This window comes from Canis lupus, chromosome 21, assembly GCF_048164855.1.
Source record: "Canis lupus baileyi chromosome 21, mCanLup2.hap1, whole genome shotgun sequence".
Classification (NCBI taxonomy): Eukaryota; Metazoa; Chordata; class Mammalia; order Carnivora; family Canidae; genus Canis; species Canis lupus.
In genome coordinates this window covers 13,740,162-13,762,369 of record NC_132858.1, presented here as the reverse complement: position 1 = coordinate 13,762,369, position 22,208 = coordinate 13,740,162, and the positions used below count along the sequence as shown (strand labels likewise).

General features: G+C 37.9%; 1 protein-coding gene and 1 long non-coding RNA gene across 10 annotated transcripts in view; one reads left to right on the top strand and one right to left on the bottom strand.

Moving 5' to 3' along the window:
* The window catches only part of CSTPP1 (centriolar satellite-associated tubulin polyglutamylase complex regulator 1), a 198,419-nt gene that overhangs the window by 94,525 nt on the left and 81,686 nt on the right, over positions 1 to 22,208 (bottom strand). For 3 of the 5 annotated variants that reach the window (XM_072790611.1, XM_072790612.1, XM_072790613.1), the window contains exon 3: positions 15,821 to 15,951. The exons of the other annotated variants lie outside the window; for them this stretch is intronic. In XM_072790611.1, coding sequence (XP_072646712.1) covers positions 15,821 to 15,951 — 131 coding nt within the window. The remainder of the gene's footprint in view (positions 1 to 15,820; positions 15,952 to 22,208) is intronic. 5 annotated transcript variants of the gene reach the window in all.
* The window catches only part of LOC140612711 (uncharacterized), an 81,266-nt gene continuing 71,133 nt past the window's right edge, over positions 12,076 to 22,208 (top strand). Inside the window, exons 1-3 of one of the 5 annotated variants that reach the window (XR_012013887.1) lie at positions 12,076 to 12,420; positions 12,715 to 12,786; positions 15,839 to 15,923. This is a non-coding gene — a long non-coding RNA (uncharacterized lncRNA). The remainder of the gene's footprint in view (positions 12,421 to 12,714; positions 12,787 to 15,838; positions 15,924 to 22,208) is intronic. The other 4 variants (XR_012013886.1, XR_012013888.1, XR_012013885.1 and 1 more) reach the window with 4 other exon arrangements.

Sequence of the window (22,208 nt, the reverse complement as noted above, 5' to 3'; positions counted from 1 at the left end):
GAGCCAAAGGCAGATGCTCAACCACTGAGCCACACAGGTGTCCCTCGCTGGGACAATTGTTTTTTATTTTTTATTTTTTTGACAATTGTTAATTGATTTCTCCAAAGTGATTATTCATCAATTAGGAATGTGAGCAATTGTCAGACACATTATTTGCTCAGCTTTAACAAAAATAATTTACTATCGCTCCTTTTTTGAATATTTAGACATATAACTAAACTAATTCAGTTTAACCAAAATACAAACAAACAAAAAAACCAAAACCTGATTAGATGTCAAGATGCTAAAAAACAAAGCTCTAAGTATCTGCAGCTAATTATCTGTGTGAATCACAATTTTCTTGACAAGCTTTTATATCAAAACTAAATACTGGAAAGCTTTCCCCCAACATCAGGAACAAGACAAGGATGCCTGTTTTTGCCACTTCCACTCAACACATAACAGAAAGTTCTAACCAGAGCAATAAGGTATGAAAAAGAAATAAAAGACATCCAAACTAGAAAGGAAATGGTAAAACTGTCTTTATTTGAAGATGACATCATCTTCTGTGTAGCAAACCTTAAAAATCTCTCTGTCACCCAAAAACATACACATTATTACAACTAATAAATGAATTTTGCAAAGATGGAGGATAAAAAATCAACATACAAAAACCAACTACATTTCCATAAAGTAGCAATGAAAAGTCTGAGAAGGAAACCAGGAATAACAGTTCCACTTACAACCGTGTGAAAAGACTAAAATACTTAGGAATAAATCTAACCAGGAAGATGAAAGACTTGCATATTGAAAACTATAAAACACTGCTGAATGAAATTAAAGAAGCCTTAAAATAAAATGGTGTCACTTAGGTTAAGGTCCTACGTCAGTAAACCAAAACTGGAATACCTAACCTAACTGCAGTTTCAACCCCCCCCCCCCAGGAATGTAACTTATAACCAGTCAATATGAAAATTATCTGGTCAGTATGAGAAAATTTACTGATAGGCATCTTCTATTCCCCTTAGGAGGGTGACCCTTGCCTAAACAGTGGAATCTTCACTTATAATTTCTTTTTTTTCTCCTCCCTCTTTAGCTTTAAAAACTTTTCTTTTTCAGTCGTTTGATGAAACTCTCCTCTACTTGCTAGATGGGATGCTGCCTCATTCATGAATCTATTTTTAAATTTTATTTATTTATTTTCAAGAAAGTACATGCAAATGAGGGAGGCAGGGTAAAGGGGGAGGGAGAGGGAAAAGCAGACCCTACACTGAGCATGGAGCCTGACTCAGGGCTCAATCCCATGACCCTAAGATCAAGAACTGAACCAAAACCAAGAGATGGATGCTCAACCAATTGAGCCACCCAGCACTTCTATGAATCTATTAATAGAGCCAATTAGATCTTTAAAATTCACTTGGTTAAAAAAAATAAATAAATAAAAAATAAAAAATAAAAAATAAAATTCACTTGGTTGAGTTTTTGTTATTTAATAGAAAAATTAACATTGTTAAGATGTCAATAGTAGGGATCCCTGGGTGGTTCAGTGGTTTGGTGCTGGCCTTTGGCCCAGGGCGTGATCCTGGAGACCTGGGATCCAGTCCCACATCAGGTTCCTGCATGGAGCCTGCTTCTCCCTCTGCCTGTGTCTCTGCCTCTCTCTCTCTGTCTCTCTCTCTCTATGTCTATCATGAATAAATAAATAAAATCTTAAAAAAAAACTAAAAAAAAAAAAGATGTCAATAGTATCCAAAGAAATCTACAAATTCAACACAATCCCTAACAAAATCCCAACAGACTTTTTACCAGAAATGGAATAGGTGATCCTTGAATTTATATGGAGTCGCAAGGGGCCCTGAGTAGTCAGAACACTCTTGAAAAAGAATTAAGTCAAAAACTCAAACTTCCTACCTTTGAAACTTAGTATAAAGCTACAGTACTTAAAACAGTATGGTATGGCATAAAGATAGACATATAAACCATTGGAATAGAATAGAGAGCCCTATAAAAGCCTTCACATGTATGGTCAATTGACTCTCCACAAAGGTATCATTCACTGGGGAAAGGACTACTCAACAAGTCTTTCCAGCAAGTGGTGCTGGGGAAACTAGGAAGTTGACCTATAATTTGTCTTTATATAAAAATTAATTCAAAATGCATCAAAGACCTTAAGAGCTAAAACTATAAAACTCTTAGAAGGAAACAACCCAACATCTTCATGACACTGGATTTGACAATGATTTCATAGATATAACACCAAAAGTGTTGAGAACAAAAGAAAAAGTAGATAAATTGGGCTTCATCAAAATTAAGACCTTGTGCATCAAAGGATGCCATTAAGAGGGCAAGAAGACAATCTGCAGAATGAGAAAATATTTTCAAATCATTTATCTGATAAGGGATTCATATCCAGAATATATAAAGAACTCCCACAGCTCAACAACAAAAAAACAATGTTATTCAATGGCAAAGACTTACACATTTGTCCAAAGAAGACATAGAGATAGCCAACAGATATGTGAAAAGATGTTTAACATCATTCATCATCAGGGAAATGCAAATAAAAATCACAATGAGATATCACCTTACACCTCACACCTGTCAGAATGGCTAAAATCGAAAACTCAAGAAACAAGTTGATGAAGATATGGATTAAAAGGAACCCTTGCACACTGTTGTTGGGAATGCAAATTGTTGTATCCACTGTGGAAGACAATATGGATGATCCTCAAAAAATTAAAAATAGAACTGCCCTACAATCCAGTTATCACACTACTGGGCATTTACCCCAAGAATACAAAAACACTAATTCAAAGGGATATATATATATATATATATATATATATATATATATATATATACTCCTATGTTTATTGCAGAATTATTTACAATAGCCAAATTATGGAAGCAACCTAAATGTCCATTCAAAGATGAGTGAACAAAAATGATGTATATACCTATATATATGTACACACACATACACATACACAAAATAGAATATTATTCAGCCATAAAAAATGAAATCTTGCCATTTTCAAACTAGAAAGAATTATGCTAAAGGCAATAAGTTAAAGACAAATACTATATTTCACTTACATGTATAATTTAAGAAACAAAACAAAGGAGCAAAGGAGGAAAAAAGAGAGACAAATCAGGACACAGACTCTTAACTGGAGGAAATAAGTGAACCAGATTAAGAGTACACTTATCTTGATGAGAGCTGAGTAATATATGGAACTGCTGAATCACTATATATTTTTTTAAGATTTTATTTACTTATTAGAGAGAGAGAGAGAGAGAGCGCACAAGCAAGGGGAGCAGCAGGCAGAGAGAGCAGCAGACTCTGCTGAGCAGAGAGCCTGATGTGGGGACTCTATCCCATGACCCTAGGATCATGACCTGAGCCAAAGGCAGATGCCTGACTGAGCCACCCAGGCGTCCCATGAATCACTATATTGTATACCTGAAACTAAAATTACACTCTATGTTAACTACACCGGAATTAAAAGAAATTTTTTAAAACATAACTTGTAAGAAAAAAAAAAACACCAAAAACCCAATAGCCAATATGAAAAGATGTTCAACCTCATTACTCATTGGGGACATGCAAAACAAAACAATGAGATACTACTTTATACCCATTTGGATGCCTTTTATCAAAATTACAGGAAATAGCAAGTGATAGCAAGTGTTGTTGAGGATCTGGAGAAATTGGAACCCTTGTCAATTTCTTGTAAAAATGTAAAATGGTGAAGTCACTGTGAAAAACAGTATGGCAATTCCCTAAAAAAGTTAAACATATAATTATGATCATATGATCTAGCAATTCTACTCCTAAGTATATGGCCAAGAATCAAAGACAGGGACTTATACAGATACTCATACACCCATGTTCATAGCAGTGTTATTCACAATAACCAAAAGGTAGAAGCAACCCAAGTGTCTGTTGACAGATGAATGGATAAACAAAATATGATCTATACATACAATGGATAGAAAAGAAAAATTCTGACACATGCTACATGGATGAACTGTGAAAACATCACGCTTAGTGAAATAAACCAGATACAAAGGGACAAATATTGTATAACTCCACCTATATGGGATACCTAGAATAGTCAAAGACATTGAGACAGAAAATAAAATACTGATTATTTGGGGCTAGAGGAAGGGGAAATGGAGAGTAATTTTTGAATGGGTAAAAATGTTTCAGTTTGGGAAGATGAAAAAAGAAAAAAAAAAGTTGGCTGCAATAGTTGCACAACAGTGTGAATGTAGTTAATGCCACTGAACTGTGCATTTAAACATGATTAAAATGGCGGTGCCTGGATGGTTCATTCAGTCAGTTAAGTGTCTGCCTTCGGCCCAGGTCATGATCTCAGGTTCCTGGTATGGAGCCAGTGTTGGGTTCTCCCTCTGTCTCTCCCAATCCCCTGGTCATGCTCTCTCTCTCAAATAAATAAAATCTTTAAAAATAGGCAAAAATGTTAAATTTTATGTTATTTGTATTTTATCACAAAAAAAAGATTTCTGCATTTAAAAAGTGGTTAGAATGGTAAATTTTATGTTATGTATATTTTACCACAATCAAGGGATAAGTATATTTTAAAACCCTTAGTCAGAGTTTCAAGACAAGATGACTTCTAAAGTCCCTTTCAATTCCAAAATTTTTTGAGACATCAAGATAACAAAGAGAAAAGAGAAAGAGAATCTAGTAGAGGAATAAGTTCCTGACTCCTCATTCTGAATTAATAGTGTAACTCTACCTTTCAAATGATTATAAATGAACCAAGAAGTTCTAGCAATGGTAGCAAACTCAAATGCCTACAGAGGCCAGGCAGGAAATGTAAGCAGATGAAGCAAGGCAGCTGGGGATGGTGGTAAATCTGAGGCTACCACATGCCCTGTCTAAAGGGAGCAGCTGTACCTTCAGCCTGGCAAATTGCCTTTCTATTGGAATGTGGACATGGTATTGGGATAATTTTCTATTCTTTAAGTGAAATTGAATTGAGATTTATTAATAAAGATTTTATTTATTTATTTATTCATGAGAGACAGAGAGAGAGAGAAAGAGAGAGGCAGAGACAGGCAGAGGGAGAAGCAGGCTCCATGCAGGGAGCCCGATGCGAGACTTGATCCTGGGTCTCCAGGATCATGCCCTGGGCCAAAGTCAGCACTAAACCACTGAAGCACCCGGGTTGCCCTGAATTGAGATTTTTATGTTAAATGTTGGCATCTAATTATTTCTAAGTAGGCTCCACACCCAGTGCAGAACCCAATGCAGAGCTTGAACTCACTATCCTGAGATGAAGATGTGAGCTGAGATCAAGAGTTGTACAGTTAACCAACGGAGCCACCCAGGAGCCCCCCAAAATTATTTTTAACATTGCTAGCCAAAGAAAACATAACTGCAGGCCAAGGCACGTGTAGTCAGCTGACTGCTAGTTTGTGATTTCTTTCAGAGCATAAAGGCACAATTCGGAATACAAAAGAAAAGGAGGTAGTACTAGTTAGATCCTCACTAATGTTTATTTTTTTATTTTTTTAAAAGATTTTATTTATTTATTCATGAGACACACACACACAGAGAGAGAGAGAGAGAGAGAGAGAGAGACAGGCAGAGGGAGAAGCAGGATCCATGCAGGGAGCCTGATGCGGGGTTCGATCCTGGGACCACAGGATCACGACCTGGGCCGAAGGCAGGTGCCAAACCGCTGAGCCACCCAGGGATCCCCAGATCCTCACCAATGTTTAAAGTTTGCATGCAGATCCTGGGATGCATGGGTGGTTCAGTTGGTTAAGTATCTAACTCTTGACTTTGGCTCAGTACTGGATGTAGAACCTGCTTAAGATTCTGTCTCCCTCTTTGTCTTCCCCTCCTCCCTCACATTCTCTCTCTCTCTCAAAAATGAAAAATAAAAATAAAGTTTGCATACAAATCAAGATCTAAATCTTTTAATCTTTATTTGGAAGCACCAGAGGGTACTAAATATTATTTTAATCAGGTGTCAACTGTTATTGTATAGTTTGAAGGGGTCAGTTTTTAGTGGGGCACTTTGAATGTGAAGTTTAGTGCCTTGTCTATAGTAGGTGATCAATAAGGAGTAGCTAGCTATTGGGATGCCTGAGTGGCTCAGTGGTTGAGCATCTGCCTTTGGCTCAGGGCACAATCCCGGGGTCCTGGGATCAAGTTCCATATCAGGCTCCATACAGGGAGCCTGCTTCTCCCTCTGCCTATGCCTCTGCCTCTCTCTCTGTGTTTCTCATGAATAAATAAATTTAAAAAAAAATAAGGAGTAATTGTTACCATTTTAAATCAAGGCTCCTACACAAAACTGAAAAGAGTATAAAGCTCTTTTCAAAACCAACCTTATGGGATCCCTGGGTTTAGCGCCTGCCTTTGGCCCAGGGCACGATCCTGGAGACCCGGGATCGAATCCCACGTCGGGCTCCCGGTACATGGAGCCTGCCTCTCCCTCTGCCTATGTCTCTGCCTCTCTCTCTCTCTCTCTCTCTCTCTCTCTGTGACTATCATAAATAAATAAAAATTAAAAAAAAAACCACCCTTACCCTCTAATATAAGAGAAGATAATATAATTTATTTATTATTCACAGATTATTGAATAGTGACTGGGAAGTGGTGAGCCTTCATATTAAATAACAAAAAAGAAACTGTTTATATATGTTAGGTGCTAAGAATATAGTTATTGGCAAAACAAACAAGGTTCTTGCTCTCATCAAGCTTACAGTTTAATAAGGGAGATGGACATTAAGTAAAGAGTCATCCAAAAAACACTTAGAAACTGTAACAAACGGTATGACTAAAAAATACGGGATGATTTCTTCGCCGATGACATGATACTCTACATAGAAAACCCAAAAGTCTCCACCCCAAGATTGCTAGAACTCATACAACAATTTGGTAGCGTGGCAGGATACAAAATCAATGCCCAGAAGTCAGTGGCATTTCTATACACTAACAATGAGACTGAAGAAAGAGAAATTAAGGAGTCAATCCCATTTACAATTGCACCCAAAAGCATAAGATACCTAGGAATAAACCTAACCAAAGATGTAAAGGATCTATACCCTCAAAACTATAGAACACTTCTGAAAGAAATTGAGGAAGACACAAAGAGATGGAAAAATATTCCATGCTCATGGATTGGCAGAATTAATATTGTGAAAATGTCAATGTTACCCAGGGCAATATACACGTTTAATGCAATCCCTATCAAAATACCATGGACTTTCTTCAGAGAGTTAGAACAAATTATTTTAAGATTTGTGTGGAATCAGAAAAGACCCCGAATAGCCAGGGGAATTTTAAAAAAGAAAACCATATCTGGGGGCATCACAATGCCAGATTTCAGGTTGTACTACAAAGCTGTGGTCATCAAGACAGTGTGGTACTGGCACAAAAACAGACACATAGATCAGTGGAACAGAATAGAGAATCCAGAAGTGGACCCTGAACTTTATGGGCAACTAATATTCGATAAAGGAGGAAAGACTATCCATTGGAAGAAAGACAGTCTCTTCAATAAATGGTGCTGGGAAAATTGGACATCCACATGCAGAAGAATGAAACTAGACCACTCTCTTTCACCATACACAAAGATAAACTCAAAATGGATGAAAGATCTAAATGTGAGACAAGATTCCATCAAAATCCTAGAGAAGAACACAGGCAACACCCTTTTTGAACTCGGCCATAGTAACTTCTTGCAAGATACATCCACGAAGGCAAAAGAAACAAAAGCAAAAATGAACTATTGGGACTTCATCAAGATAAGAAGCTTTTGCACAGCAAAGGATACAGTCAACAAAACTCAAAGACAACCTACAGAATGGGAGAAGATATTTGCAAATGACATATCAGATAAAGGGCTAGTTTCCAAGATCTATAAAGAACTTATTAAACTCAACACCAAAGAAACAAACAATCCAATCATGAAATGGGCAAAAGACATGAACAGAAATCTCACAGAGGAAGACATAGACATGGCCAACATGCATATGAGAAAATGTTCTGCATCACTTGCCATCAGGGAAATACAAATCAAAACTACAATGAGATACCACCTCACACCAGTGAGAATGGGGAAAATTAACAAGGCAGGAAACAACAAATGTTGGAGAGGATGCGGAGAAAAGGGAACCCTCTTACACTGTTGGTGGGAATGTGAACTGGTGCAGCCACTCTGGAAAACTGTGTGGAGGTTCCTCAAACAGTTAAAAATATACCTGCCCTACGACCCAGCAATTGCACTGTTGGGGATTTACCCCAAAGATACAAATGCAATGAAACGCCGGGACACCTGCACCCCGATGTTTATAGCAGCAATGGCCACGATAGCCAAACTGTGGAAGGAGCCTCGGTGTCCAACGAAAGATGAATGGATAAAGAAGATGTGGTTTATGTATACAATGGAATATTACTCAGCTATTAGAAATGACAAATACCCACCATTTGCTTCAACGTGGATGGAACTGGAGGGTATTATGCTGAGTGAAGTAAGTCAGTCGGAGAAAGACAAACATTATATGTTCTCATTCATTTGGGGAATATAAATAATAGTGAAAGGGAATATAAGGGAAGGGAGAAGAAATGTGTGGGAAATATCAGAAAGGGAGACAGAACGTAAAGACTGCTAACTCTGGGAAACGAACTAGGGGTGGTAGAAGGGGAGGAGGGCGGGGGGTGGGAGTGAATGGGTGACGGGCACTGGGTGTTATTCTGTATGTTAGTAAATTGAACACCAATAAAAAATAAATTAAAAAAAAATAAAAAAATAAAATAAAATATGAAAAAAAAATACGGGATGATTTTCAAAAGAATAATGAAGGATCTAATTCAGATAAGGAAGAGAGGGGCAAAAAAGATGCTTTAAGGAGCTGACCTTTAAACTGAGCGATACAAGGATAAAGAGAGGTTAGCAACCTAAGGGTATTATGCATGGAGGGTGAAGAGGGTTGGGTGGGAAACAAGGTGGTGACAAAAGCATTCCGGGAATCCTTGTGTGACATGTGTGATAGTCCCAAATAACTGAAATAGAAAAAAATAAAGGAACATTAAAAAGAGGGAAAAATTAAAGTTACTGGAGGTAGTGAGGTGAATGACTGGAGGTGACATCACAGGTCAACGTTCTCCCTGGAGAAAAGGTTTTGAAGAAGGAAGTAAAAATGGAAAAAGAAACTTAGAATTGAGAAGATATAAGTAAAACGAGAGATAGGCACCAGGAACTGAGGATTCAAGAAGTTGTTTATTGGCCACGGCAGGTTTCTGGAACACATACAGAGCCATGGAGCTCTGGTGGGAGCAGGTACAGAGGACAGGCCACAGGACTGAAGAGATTACATGGAAGGATTTTTGTTTATTTGTTTAAAAAATGACAAAAGTAACAAAAGTTCTTTAATATTTCAAACAAGACAGTCACTCACTCTTGAAGTAAACACTGATAATCCTCACAGAATGGTTTTTAGTGGTGAGGATGAGGATTAGTAACAGAAAATCAGGTGGAAGTTTGAGGCAGTTATATACAGAAATCAGACCAGAAGCTTTATTTCAACCTTAATTGTCTGCATTTTCCCTTGAGATCATTTTAACCACCATAACATTAGCTATTTTAGGAAAAATCATTTTTATCATATGATTATAGAGACTGACTGCAAATCTCTGATTCCGAGAGTGTGATCTTCTGCCTTTCAAAAAAAAACGCAAGGATTTTTTTTCCCCCAAATCTCTGATTACAGACCACAAACTCCATGAAAGCAGGATTTTAGTTCCACTTACTGCTTTATCACTAGCAACTAATACATATATGTTTGTTGAATGAATGAATATACCTAGACTATGAAGACAATCACAGTGAATTCAGAACAAAACATAAAAAGTGAAAGCATTGGGGGAAAAAGGGGAAAGGAAAAAGAAAGGGAGGAAAGAAATTGGCAATATTTTAGATTCTGGCATTCATTCTTGACTCTTCTCTCCTACACCCAATCAATCCCAAATCCAGTCAAATCAATCTTAAATAGCTCTTTATCTCCCTGCCACTTCCTGTTCTATTGTATTGGCTTCTAACTGATCTTGTCAGCTGCCTTCCTTTGGATTTTTCCATGCTTTTGCCAATCTCATATGTAAAAATACCATACAAATTGCTAAGATTCTACGGACTGGCTGGGATGATGTTTTTTTCTTATGTACTAAGCACCAGCCACAATTAACTTCTTACGGTGTCCTACAGGAACCATGTTGTTTCATATCATCATACTTTCAAAAACCTTGTTTTTTTTCTTGTTAGAATGTACTCCTTATTTGTTGAACAGCTTTCTACTACTCCAAGATCTATCCCAACTGTCTATTTTATAGCCTTTCCCAACCCTGCAGAACTATTTCCTTCCTTGTACCATCACTGAATCTTATACACAGCTTTAATGATCACTTACACTCTGGGGAAACTATTTCTAGACTACTTTACTGGAATGTGAGCTCCTTAAAGGCACATATTGTCACTTACTCAGTTGTATTTCAAGCACATTACACATTGTCTGATGGAGAACACATTAAAAAAATAATACTTCCTCTTGTCAGCTTTCTGGCTTCTTCAGCAACGGTGTTTTCACTTACTAGATCTTCTTTAACTTTCTGAATCTCAGTTTCATATTCTGTGCAGAAGTGATAATAAAAGTATCTACCTAACACACACGATTGTTGTGGAGAAAAATTAGATATTCCGCATATGAGACAACTTCATAAATGTTCACTGCTATCATTTTCATTTTTGATATTGTATTTTTTATGTCTAGAAATCCCATTTGGATCTTTTTAACATCTTCCATTTATCTCCTAATCATAGTTATGTTTTCCTTCACACACTTGAGCATATTTATACAATTTATTTATTTTATTTTATTTTTATTTATACAATTTAAAATAACTAGAGGTCCTTGTTAGCTACTTCTATTATCTCTGTCTCTTTTGGGTCTGTGTTTCTACTGATTGATTTTTTTCTCCTGGTTATGGGTCATACATTCCTGTTTCTTCTAATGTCTGGTAATTTTTAATCTGATGTCAGACCTTGTGGATTTTATGTTATTGAGTGTTAGATTTTATTGAGTTCCTTTAAGGAATACTGAATTTTGTTCTGGTATTCAGCTAAGTTAGTTGCAGATAGACCAGTTTAATCTTTTGTTTTTAAGCTGCCAAGGGCTCTATCCAGTGTCAATGCCTTTTGTACTTTGAGGTTTCTCCGCTTTGGCTGGTAGCAGTATGAACTATTCCTAGCCCTGTGTATAGTCCAGGAATTGTTTGGCCTACTGTTTTCTGGTGCTTCTTTTTCCAACCCACACATGTGCAGAGTTTGTGGCCAGAGATTCAAATACCCACTTGATGCTCTCTGGAGCTTACTAAGCAACTCCTTCCTCTTTGGTACTCTGCCCTGCAAATTCTGGCCACCTTGGCCTCTCCAAATCCCAATCTCTGCCTCCTCAACTCGGTAAGACTGCTAGGCTCTTTGGATCTCCTCTCCCGTACTGTTGCTTGGCAGTTGCCTCTTAAAGTCCACAGTTCCAGATTAACTGTTCAATGTCTGGAAGAGTTGTTTTAGATACGTTGTCTGATTTTTTAGTTGTTTATGGCAGGAGGACAATTCCCTAGTAAGCACTTCTTCATGGGCAGAAGAGGAAGTAACTCTCATTCTTTTATTAAATGGGGAAAAAATTACATACATATATATAAATTACACATATATGTATATATATTATATAATACATATTATACATATATATTATACATATTATACATATACATATTATACATATATATGTATATATTATGTGTATATATATATAATTTGTAAAAGCACAAAGCTCAAAATTAAATTCCAACAAACCGTAAAAATAAACTGTGGACAATAGCTCTTTAAGCCAATATCCCTAAGCAGAAGTAAAGATTTACTTCAGGGAATTTTAATCTTTGCCAGACTCGGGAAATTCAGATTAAACTTGCACACTGAAAGAAATACCAAGTGAGAAGTTGAATTTTTAAAGCTTGTTACATATGAATAGATAGATCTTTTTGCTTCCAAGATTCTAAAGTTGCCTAGAGAGCAAGAGGTTTACTACAATCTTCATGAGGTTATTTGAATTTCAGACACAGGAAAATTAGCATCATTCAGTACTCAGTCATGCAGAAATGACACTGCATCCCTAAACTTGCTAAAAACTGGGATAAATGATTCCTTGCCAGAAGGGATCAGGTCCTTAGTTATCTACAGGTGGCTTCATTTTTAGATATGTTATGCTGGAACTCTGCTCTTCTTTTGCTGTTTCCCAGAAGACCTAGTTTCTTCTTGATAATTCTAAAATATGTACAAGATGTTCTAAGGAAGTCATCTGCAGAATAGCAATATAGAATCAGGTCCACTGAGTAGGAGTCAGGTACGTGACATTCTAATTGAAAAAATGGAGCTTAATACTTTCTTTTGGAACTCTGCCTCTGAGTATTTTTGCTTATTCTAGATTAAAATTGGGGACTGACATGCTCCGGGACTGAAAGATGTTCTAAATTTTCCCAGAAGAAATTGAGAATCTATTAAAATGATTTAACTAAAGATTTTAGGATCATCTAGATGCAAATGTTGCATTTAGTCTTTTAAGAAACCAGAGGCTGTCTGATTAAGAAGTATAACAATAAATATCCAGGATAAAATCCAGATCTTGTTTATGGCACAGGAAAAACAGGGAGAACTTGGAGCTGCTTCCTCTTAGCAGCTGGATGAATCACTGGCAGCTGCTGTAAGAAAGGTAAAGAAACCAAAAAAAAAAAAAAAAAGAAACCTATATCTGCTCAGAGTCCAAATGCTATATGGATCCCTTGTGATAGTAAATAAATTCTGGAAGAGGGCCTACTTCCAAATCAGGAAAAGGATTAAAGAGATCTAAAGACTGTCTATAGCTATCTCCATGTGCCTATTCCACAAAAAAACAGCTCTAGCTGTAAGTACCATTATTCAATATAGTGAGCATTCAATAAATATTTGCTGACCTGGGAAAGGATTGGGAAAAACAGGTTCTGATGAAATACTACAAACTTTACCTGTATACTTAGAGCTCCCAGTTTTGTTTACGTAGAGACTGATGGGTTAGTTTCTCTGAGGTAGTTCACTTAAAATTGAGTGAACTAGTGCATACAGTCTAAAAAGATGATGCTATTCTCAGTACACTAAGTATTTATGTTCAGTAGTGTAATTGAGATGGAAAATCTTTTAAGTTACGTGTCACAGAAGCCATTATTGGTGTAATAAAAATAACTGAAATATCATATTAACATATTAGCAAGTCTGAGTTCCATTTCCAACTTTCTTTCTAATGTAGTCTGCAACCCTTCTATGAGTTACACAATTTATTTATAAAATGGACATACCTTACTTATTTCTTAGGATAGTGGAAATGATCTAATAAGACACACAGTGGAAAGAGTTTTAGAAAAAAAGTCTTGGCAGCTACTGCTACTTTATATAGAGGGAGTGTACCTGTTTATGTACTATACCCTCGGCACCAGGAACACAGAAGTCTACCAGAAATACCTGTTACATGAATGAGGAAATAGTCTAGGTCTTCCTCTACTTTAAGTTATGATCACTACAGAAACTGCCTTTAAAAATACTTATTTCAATCAGTGTTTTTAAAAAGTATTTTCCTTGGAATATAATCAAAGATGCCAAATCAACTGTAAGCAAATAAAAGATGACTTGCATTCTCTAGTGCATATAGCTCTTCTCTCAAAGATTTTAAGGTGAAATGAAAATCTTACTTTAATAAACTTTATTCTACTTCCCCAAATCTGTATTTCTAGGAACTAGCCTGTACTAACCTGTATTGCCTGCTTCTTGATAAAGCTTTTTAATTGTGTACCCAAGAAATTTCAACTTTTCAAAAACTTAACATGTGAAATAATTCACATTAGTCAAAAGGCAGAAGCAACCCAAGTGTCCATCAGCAGATGAACAGAGAAATAAAATGTATACATACAGTGGAGTAATCGGGCTTAAAAAGGGCAGAAATTCTGACACATGTCACAACATGCATGAATTTGGAGGACATTACATTAAATGAAATAAATCACTCACAAAAAAGATAAATATTGTATGATTCCACTAATATGAGGTACCTAGAATAGTCCAATTCATAGAGACAGAAAATAGAATGGTGCTTGCTAGGGGCTGGAGGAAGGGAGGAATGGAGAGTTATTGTTTAATGGGTACAAAGTTTCAGTTTGAGAAGATGAAAAAGTTCTGGAGACAAATGGTAGCAATGACTTAAGAAGACTGTGAGTGGGGCAGCCCCGGTGGCGCAGCGGTTTAGCGCTGCCTGCAGCCCAGGGCGTGATTCTGGAGACCCGGAATCGAGTCCCACATCAGGCTCCCTGCATGGTGCCTGCTTCTCCCTCTGCCTGTGTCTCTGCCTCTCTCTCTAGCTGTGTCTCTATGAATAAATAAATAAAATCTTAAAAAAAAAAAAGAAGAAGACTGTGAGTGTACTTAATGCTTCAGGACCATACACTTACCTGGAAATTTATCACAAGTCTTCTCGCTTACCTTACATACCAAGCCCTATCACCAAATCCTGTAGATTCTATCTCTGAAAGTGCCCCTTCCATGGATGCTGCCTTAGGTCTGGCTCTTATTATCTCTCACTCCTGCAAGTCTCCTAACTATGCTCCCTGCTTCCAGACTCACCCTCTAAGTAATATCTTTTTTTTTTTTTCTTTTAGAGATTTTATTTATTTATTTGACAGAGAGTGAGAGAGCACAAACAGGGGGAGCTGCAGAGGGAAATGAAGAAGCAGGATCCCCACAGAGCAAGGAGCCCAACACAGGGCTTGATCCCAGGACCCTGGGATCATGACCTGAGCTGAAGGCAGACACTTAACTGACTGAGCCAGTCAGTTACCCACCCTCTAAAGCCATTTCTCTACTGTCTTTCAAATGACTGGAACTCATATCATCACACCATTCTTCAGAATAAAATCCTTTAACCCATAGAACAAAATCCAATTTCTTTTTTTATGGCAAAATGGTTTTTCAGGACCTGACTCTCCTATTCCTTCACAAGCTTATCTCACAAACCCTAACCCCTAACCCCCTTCACAAACTCTAGTCATTCTAATTTTCTCATGGTCTTAAATATTCCAAGTTTTTTATGCTTCTACACCACAGCACATGCTCTACCTCCTTCTTTCCTTTATCCATGTAGAAAACTCCTACTCTTCCTTCCCAAATTAGACCAAACAACCAGTTCTCAGGAGAGCCTTCTCTAATCCACTTGCTCCCCTTTCTCTAACATTAGTGTCCCATCCTACCTCCACACTCCCTCAGGAGTTTCCTTCTTTGTATTCACATCATTTCTTCAATTTGCTGCATGGTATTTTAATATTTGCCAAGAGCAAAGGCTCTGGAGCCAGACTGCCTGTGTATGAATCCCACCCCAGCATTTGCTGTATAACCTTGTCAAGTAACTCAACTCTTGTGATCTATAGTTTCATTAGTTATAAGATGGGGCTTATGGTGTACCTACCATGGAGAACTGTTGTGAAGAGTAAATGAATTACCACACATAAAGTGCTCAGAACTGCACCTGGCTTCTAACAGACATCATTAGTGATGTGATGCTCTAGTAATGGTGACAGTATCTGTGACACAAGATGATAGCTCCTCAAAAGTAAGGTGTTCACAGAGCCTCAAACATTACTTACTCCAACAAGATTTATAGGAACAAAAGAAAGACAGAGGGTTGGAAGGAAGAAAGGAAGGCCAGAAAAGAATTTGGGAAGACTTACCGCCATTTTTGCCCACAGTTCGGAAGCATCTCCAGAAGGCCCGTAAGAATGATGCCCTATTGTGAGGGGTGGCTTGGATGAAGCTGAATTCCCGAAAGAGAATGTGAGTTCCCTGACATACACTGTTAAAACTGCAAAGAGAAAAATCAAGGAATCATCATTAGATGATAAGTTATGGAAGGCTAGAGTCAGAATGAAAAATAAAAAACCACATAGAACCTTGCCAAAAAGGAGGAAAATCTTTTTTCTCCAACAGGACTCTGAACTATAGAATAGACCAGGTCTTTCAATGAAGAAATTCCTTCATATAAGCATATCCTTCTGAAAACTCCAGGAGTCCAATTCCTCTGAGTGGTTGTTACCTCCCTCATATACACACTGAGGGACTTTTAATCAGTCAAGGGAGCATCTCAAATAGAGGGAAATCTTTCAGTTTTTAACTGGATGACATTGGCACTTGTATCTTTTTGGAGAACATTTCTCCTACCACATTTGGAATTATGTTTCCTTAATGATATTATTTCTGTACTCTCTCTGACCTACATCAACTGCCATAAGAACAACATGGCCCATGAGGACATAACTGGATTGTCTGTTCCAGTTTGGAGGTGATGGATACCTTTTTAACAATAACCTCAGAGGCAAATCCATGTGCCAAAGGATATGAAAGGCTTAAAATAGAACATTAAGGCAAATAAGAAGAACAAGGGTAGAAAGTAGCCCCTGAATGAGAGTATGAAGCAAAGTCCCAGGGCCCTAGTGAGTCATTGTTCAAGCTGGGCTGGAGAAGGGGAAAAAATATACTCCATTGCCTTTGGGTTCTTCTGCCAAAGAAATAAAGGCTGTAGGGCCTGGCGTAACCTAAAAATGGAAATTCCACCAAAGAGTAGGCAATTATCCAGTAATCATCACAACTAAAGGCAGAGTTCAGGTTCCAGAAAACTCCTAAATTCCCTGAACAAGTAAATCACGAGTGGAAAATATGTTAATCTTTGTAGAGAAGCAGGCATTAAACTGAAGATGGCAAAGCAATAGAGAAGACAGTGGAAATTCCAAATGCCACTTTTTACTTATTGACCTTTAAAGTGAGGGAAAAGCCGAATCTCTGAACTGAACAGGAAAAAATTTTAGGAGTCATCTGTTCCATTTTCCTTTTCCCTGACCAAATTCTGAGGGAAGTATCTAACCTGTCTTTAACATACAGCATGTTATCACTTAAGATAAAGTTAGCCTCTTCCTGTTAATATTAACAACACTGTATGAAAAAGCAAATTACATACTCTTCTTCTCCCCATGGAAAACTAGTGTAGAAATCTACTTCTGAGACACTATGAGGAAGCATGAGGAAAACATCTGGTAAAGAATTAGGTTGGAAGAGAAATTTTTAAAAAGCAAAGAAAGCGTTAACCTAGCCATGCAGTTTGCAAGCTGTTGTCTTGAGCAAAGGAAAATGAAAAATAAAGCAAATGAGCTGTTAAAGGTAAATGGAGTAGGTCACATTTCTAGCAAATGAAGTCTAAAATGATAGTAATCTAGTTTAAATTTATGAAACTATCCAGGAAAGAATTAGTCCCAAAGTATGCTTCATACCCCCATGGGAAAAAAGCTGGTGTCTAGGTCATAGTCTGGGCTGTAGAGAAACTATACTAGTGAAATTATATCCTTAGTGTAGGTTTCTAAAAATATATTTTTTAGGGGCACCTGGGTAGCTCAGTGGGTTGAGCATCCCAACTTGTGGTTTCAGCTCAGGTCATGATCTTAGGGTCATGATCTCAGAGTTGTTTGATTGAGCCAGCATTGGGCTCCATGCTCAGCGGAGAGCCTACTTGAAATTCTCTCCCTCCTTCTCCTTCTGCCCCACCCCTTTGCTTGCCCGCACCCACGAACGTACTCTCTCTCTCTCTAAATAGAAACAAATAAATCTTTAAAAAATATATATACACATTTTTTTTTTTTTTTTTTATGATAGTCACACACACAGAGAGAGAGGCAGAGACATAGGCAGAGGGAGAAGCAGGCTCCATGCACCGGGAGCCTGAAGTGGGATTCGATCCCAGGTCTCCAGGATTGCGCCCTGGGCCAAAGGCAGGCGCTAAACCGCTGCGCCACCCAGGAATCCTCACATACGCATCTTTTTTAAAACTAGGGAATAGGGCAGCCCCGGTGGCGCAGCGGTTTAGCGCCGCCTGCAGCCCGGGGTGTGATCCTGGAGACCCCGGATCGAGTCCCACGTCGGGCTCCCTGCATGGAGCCTGCTTCTCCCTCTGCCTGTGTCTCTGCCTCTCTCTCTCTCTCTGAATAAATAAATAAATCTTAAAAAAAAATAAAACTAGGGAATAATTTATGCATTGAAGAATTTGGTTGAGACTCATTATACAGATAAGAATTTACATAAGAAGTTATAAAATAAGAATGTTAAAAAACAAACTGATTGGCCAAGGACATACAATATATACAATATTGAATACAAAAAGATTTATAGTTGTATTTCCACTACTCCCTTAAAATAATCCCTACCAAAAAAATTTAGCTGGTCAGTATGGAGATCATAACCACTTAAAGAGTTTACAGATAATATAATCAGTGAAAATTCTTTTAGATAAGATGGCTGTAATGAAAAAGCAGAAAATACAACATATTGCTCAAAGCTTCACTACTTCTCAACCTGAAATAACTTTTCCCTACTCCATCTGTTAAAATTCTATCCAGTTTTTCAGGACCATCTTAAATGCCACATTTTGCATGAAGTTTCTTCCTGATTCTACACTCATGCCCAATTCCCATCATGCCTCATGTATAACTCTCTAAAGGTACTCACAATCTGCTGCCTTTGAAAAAAAGTTACTGGACTTTTATCCTCTACAGAACTATCAGTTCTATGGAGTAATTAGGCTGTACTCATCTTGGTCTCCATCACATCAACTAACACGTAGTATATATGACTCCATAAATCCCTTTGGTAGTTGATTTAGAAACATTAGAAAGAATAGATAAGTAATTCCAGGTAGAAAGTATCAGATTTATATTTGTAGTCAGCCACACTAGAAATAGTGAAGGTTAACATTTTATAAACTTTTTAGAAGTCCAAGACTTTGATCTGATATTAGTATTGTAATATGGCAATACCAACTTTGATTAGTATTTGCCTGGTATATCTTTTCCTATGTTTTTAATTTCGATCCTCCTGGGTCATTTTGGTTTAGATATTTCTCTTGTGAGTAGTATATAGTTAGATTTCTTTTTTTTACCCAATCTTACAGTCTCTGTATGAGTTTTAAAAATATATATTTAATTTTTGCCATCTTCTTATGTCATTTCTGTGAATTATTTTTCTTTGACTTGTTTTTCTTTTCCTGCTTTCTATTGTATTAGGAAAGTTTTTTTTCGGGGCAGCCCCGGTGGCTTGGTGGTTTAGCGCTGCCTATGGCCGGGGGTGTGATCCTGGAGACCCAGGATCAAGTCCCACATTGGGCTCCCTGCATGGAGCCTGCTTCTCCCTCTGCCTGTGTCTCTGCCTCTCTTTCTCTCTCTCTCTCTCTCTCTCTGTGTCTCTCACGAATAAATAAATAAAATCTTAAAAAAAAGGAAAGTTTTTTTTTCTTTTCTTTTTTCTAAGATTTTATTTATTTATTCGTGAGAGACACACAGAGAGAGGCAGAGACACAGGCAGAGGGAGAAGCAGGCTCCATGAAGGGAGCCTGATGCAGGACTTGATCCCTGGACCTGGGATCATGCCCTGAGCCAAAGAGATGTTCAACCACTGAGCCACCAGGTATCCCTCTTTTTTTTTTTTTTTAATTTTTATTTATTTCTGATAGTCAGAGAGAGAGAGAGAGAGGCAGAGACACAGGCAGAGGGAGAAGCAGGCTCCATGCTCCGGGAGCCCGACGCGGGACTCGATCCCGGGTCTCCAGGATCGCGCCCCGGGCCAAAGGCAGGCGCCAAACCGCTGCGCCACCCAGGGATCCCCTTCTTTTCTTTTTTTAAGTTTTTATTTATTTTGAGAGAGAGAGAGAGAGCAAGGGGCAAGGGCAGAGGGAAATGGAGAGAGAGAATCTCAAACAACTCCACAGAGAATGGAGCCTGAGGTGGGGCTTGATCTTATGACTCTGAGATCACGACCTGAGCTGAAATCAAGAGTTGGATGTTAAACCAACTGAGCCACCCAGGTACTCCTTTTTCTTTCTTTTTTAAAAAATATTTTATTTATTTATCCATGAGAGACAGAGAGAGAGAGGCAGAGACACAGGCAGAGGGAGAAGCAGGCTCCATACAGGGAACCCGATGCAGGACTCAATCCAGGACTCCAGGTGACGCCCTGGGCCGAAGGCAGGCGCTAAACCGCTGAGCCACCCAGTGATCCCCTTTTCTTTCTTTTTTAAATTATTTCCGCCCCCCTCTATTAGATTGGAAGTTACAAAAGAATCTATAACTTCTTAAAATTTCTTTTAAAAATTCAATATGCATATTTAGCCACACACTTTTCATTTTTTTAACTGAAGTATGGTTGACATACAATGTTATATTAGTTTCATATGTATAGCACAGTGATTTTAACAATTCTATATATAATACAGTGCTTACCATGATAAGTATAGTCACCATCTGCCACCATCAAAGTTACTACAGTATTATTGACTATATTCCCTACACTATACTTTTCATCCCTGCAACTCATTTATTTTATAACTGCAAGATAGTACCTCTTAATCCCCTTCACCTATTTTGCCCATCCTCCACCCTCTCCTCTCTGGCAACTATCAGTCTGTTCTCTGTATTTATGAAACTGTTTCTGTTTGTGTATGTCATGAGCATACTATGAAGGTACACACACAAGTTATGTCTTTCCGCACTGTCAACTTTATGTAGTAGTCATAAAGCAAGGTTAACATAATTATAAAGCAGGTTCAGGATTCCAAACTCAATGACATTTCACCATCTGATTAACTTGGCTTCTTACATGGCACACAAAGCAAAACACAAGACCTAAGTCACACAACAAACAAGATAACACAAAGGGTAGGAAGTTAACGAACCAAACGCAAAGTCAGTCTGTGGGTGCACAGTTGAAATAAGGCCTCAGTCAGGTCCAGATCTGCTCTAGGCACTTTCTGCTTATTCTGTTCAAGCAGTGGAGGATCTCAGTTCTGTTCAGAGATGAATCAGGAAGAGCCTTTGGCAGTGGCTGCCTTTTTTAAGTGGTCATACGTTGAGGGGTCAGTGTCTGGAGAGTCTACAGTTTGCTGCAAAACCCCTCCTTTTTAGAGGGATTTAATGAGCTTAAAAGTTTTTGTTTTTGTTTTATTCATGAGAGAGAGAGAGAGAGAGAGGCAGAGCAGGGGGATGGGGAGAAGCAGGCTCCATTCAGGGAGCCCGATGTGGGACTCAATTCCGGACTCCAGGATCACGCCCTGAGCCGAAGGCAGACGCTCAACCACTGAGCCACCCAGGCGCCCCGGATTTAATCAGTCTTGAGCCCCTGGAGACCTCCTCTGCATTTGCTTGTTACCAGTTCTGGGGTGTTGTCAGCTGGTGTGGTCTTGGTGATATCTGATAGCTTTAGAACCCTTAGCTTCTTGCATCATTGCTGGACATAGGCCTCTGCTTGACATGAGAGACTCCATCTTACTCTCTATAGTGTATGTGTGTTTGTTCATTTGTTTTGTTTTTTAGATTCCAAATATAATTGAAATCATATGGTATTTCTTTTTCTCTGAATTATTTCACTTAGCGTAATACCCTGTAGGTTCATCCCTGTTGTCAGAAATGACAAGATTTATTTCTATTTTTTAATGGCTGAGTAATATTCCATTGTATATATAAACCATACCTTCTTTATCCTTTGTACTGATGGACACTTAGGTTGCTTCCATATCTTGGCTATTCTAAATAATGCTAAATAAACATGGATGCATATATCTTTTCAAATTAGTAGGTACACATTTTTAAAAATATCAAGTCGCTCGTTATTTTTATTCCTCTCCAAAGCAAGACAAGAACCAAAGCACACTCTAATTAACTTATGAGCACTTTTCTTATCTTCTGATACTATTTTCTAGAATTTGACTTCTGTCTTATTAAATTGAAAAAATTTTAATATGGTAAAATGCTTGTAATACTTATTATTTTAATCATGATATTTATCATTTTAACTACTGTAAGTGTGCAATTCAGTGGCTTAAATACATTCACAATGCTGTTAACCATTACCATTACCCATTCAGAGAACTTTATCATTATCCTCAACAAAAATCCTATATACACTAAACAGTAATTCCTCCTTCTACCTCCTAGATGTTGGTAACCTCTACTCTACCCTCCCTCTCTATGCATTTGTCTATTCTAGGTACCTCTTATAAGTGGAGCTGTACGGTATTTTGCCCTCACT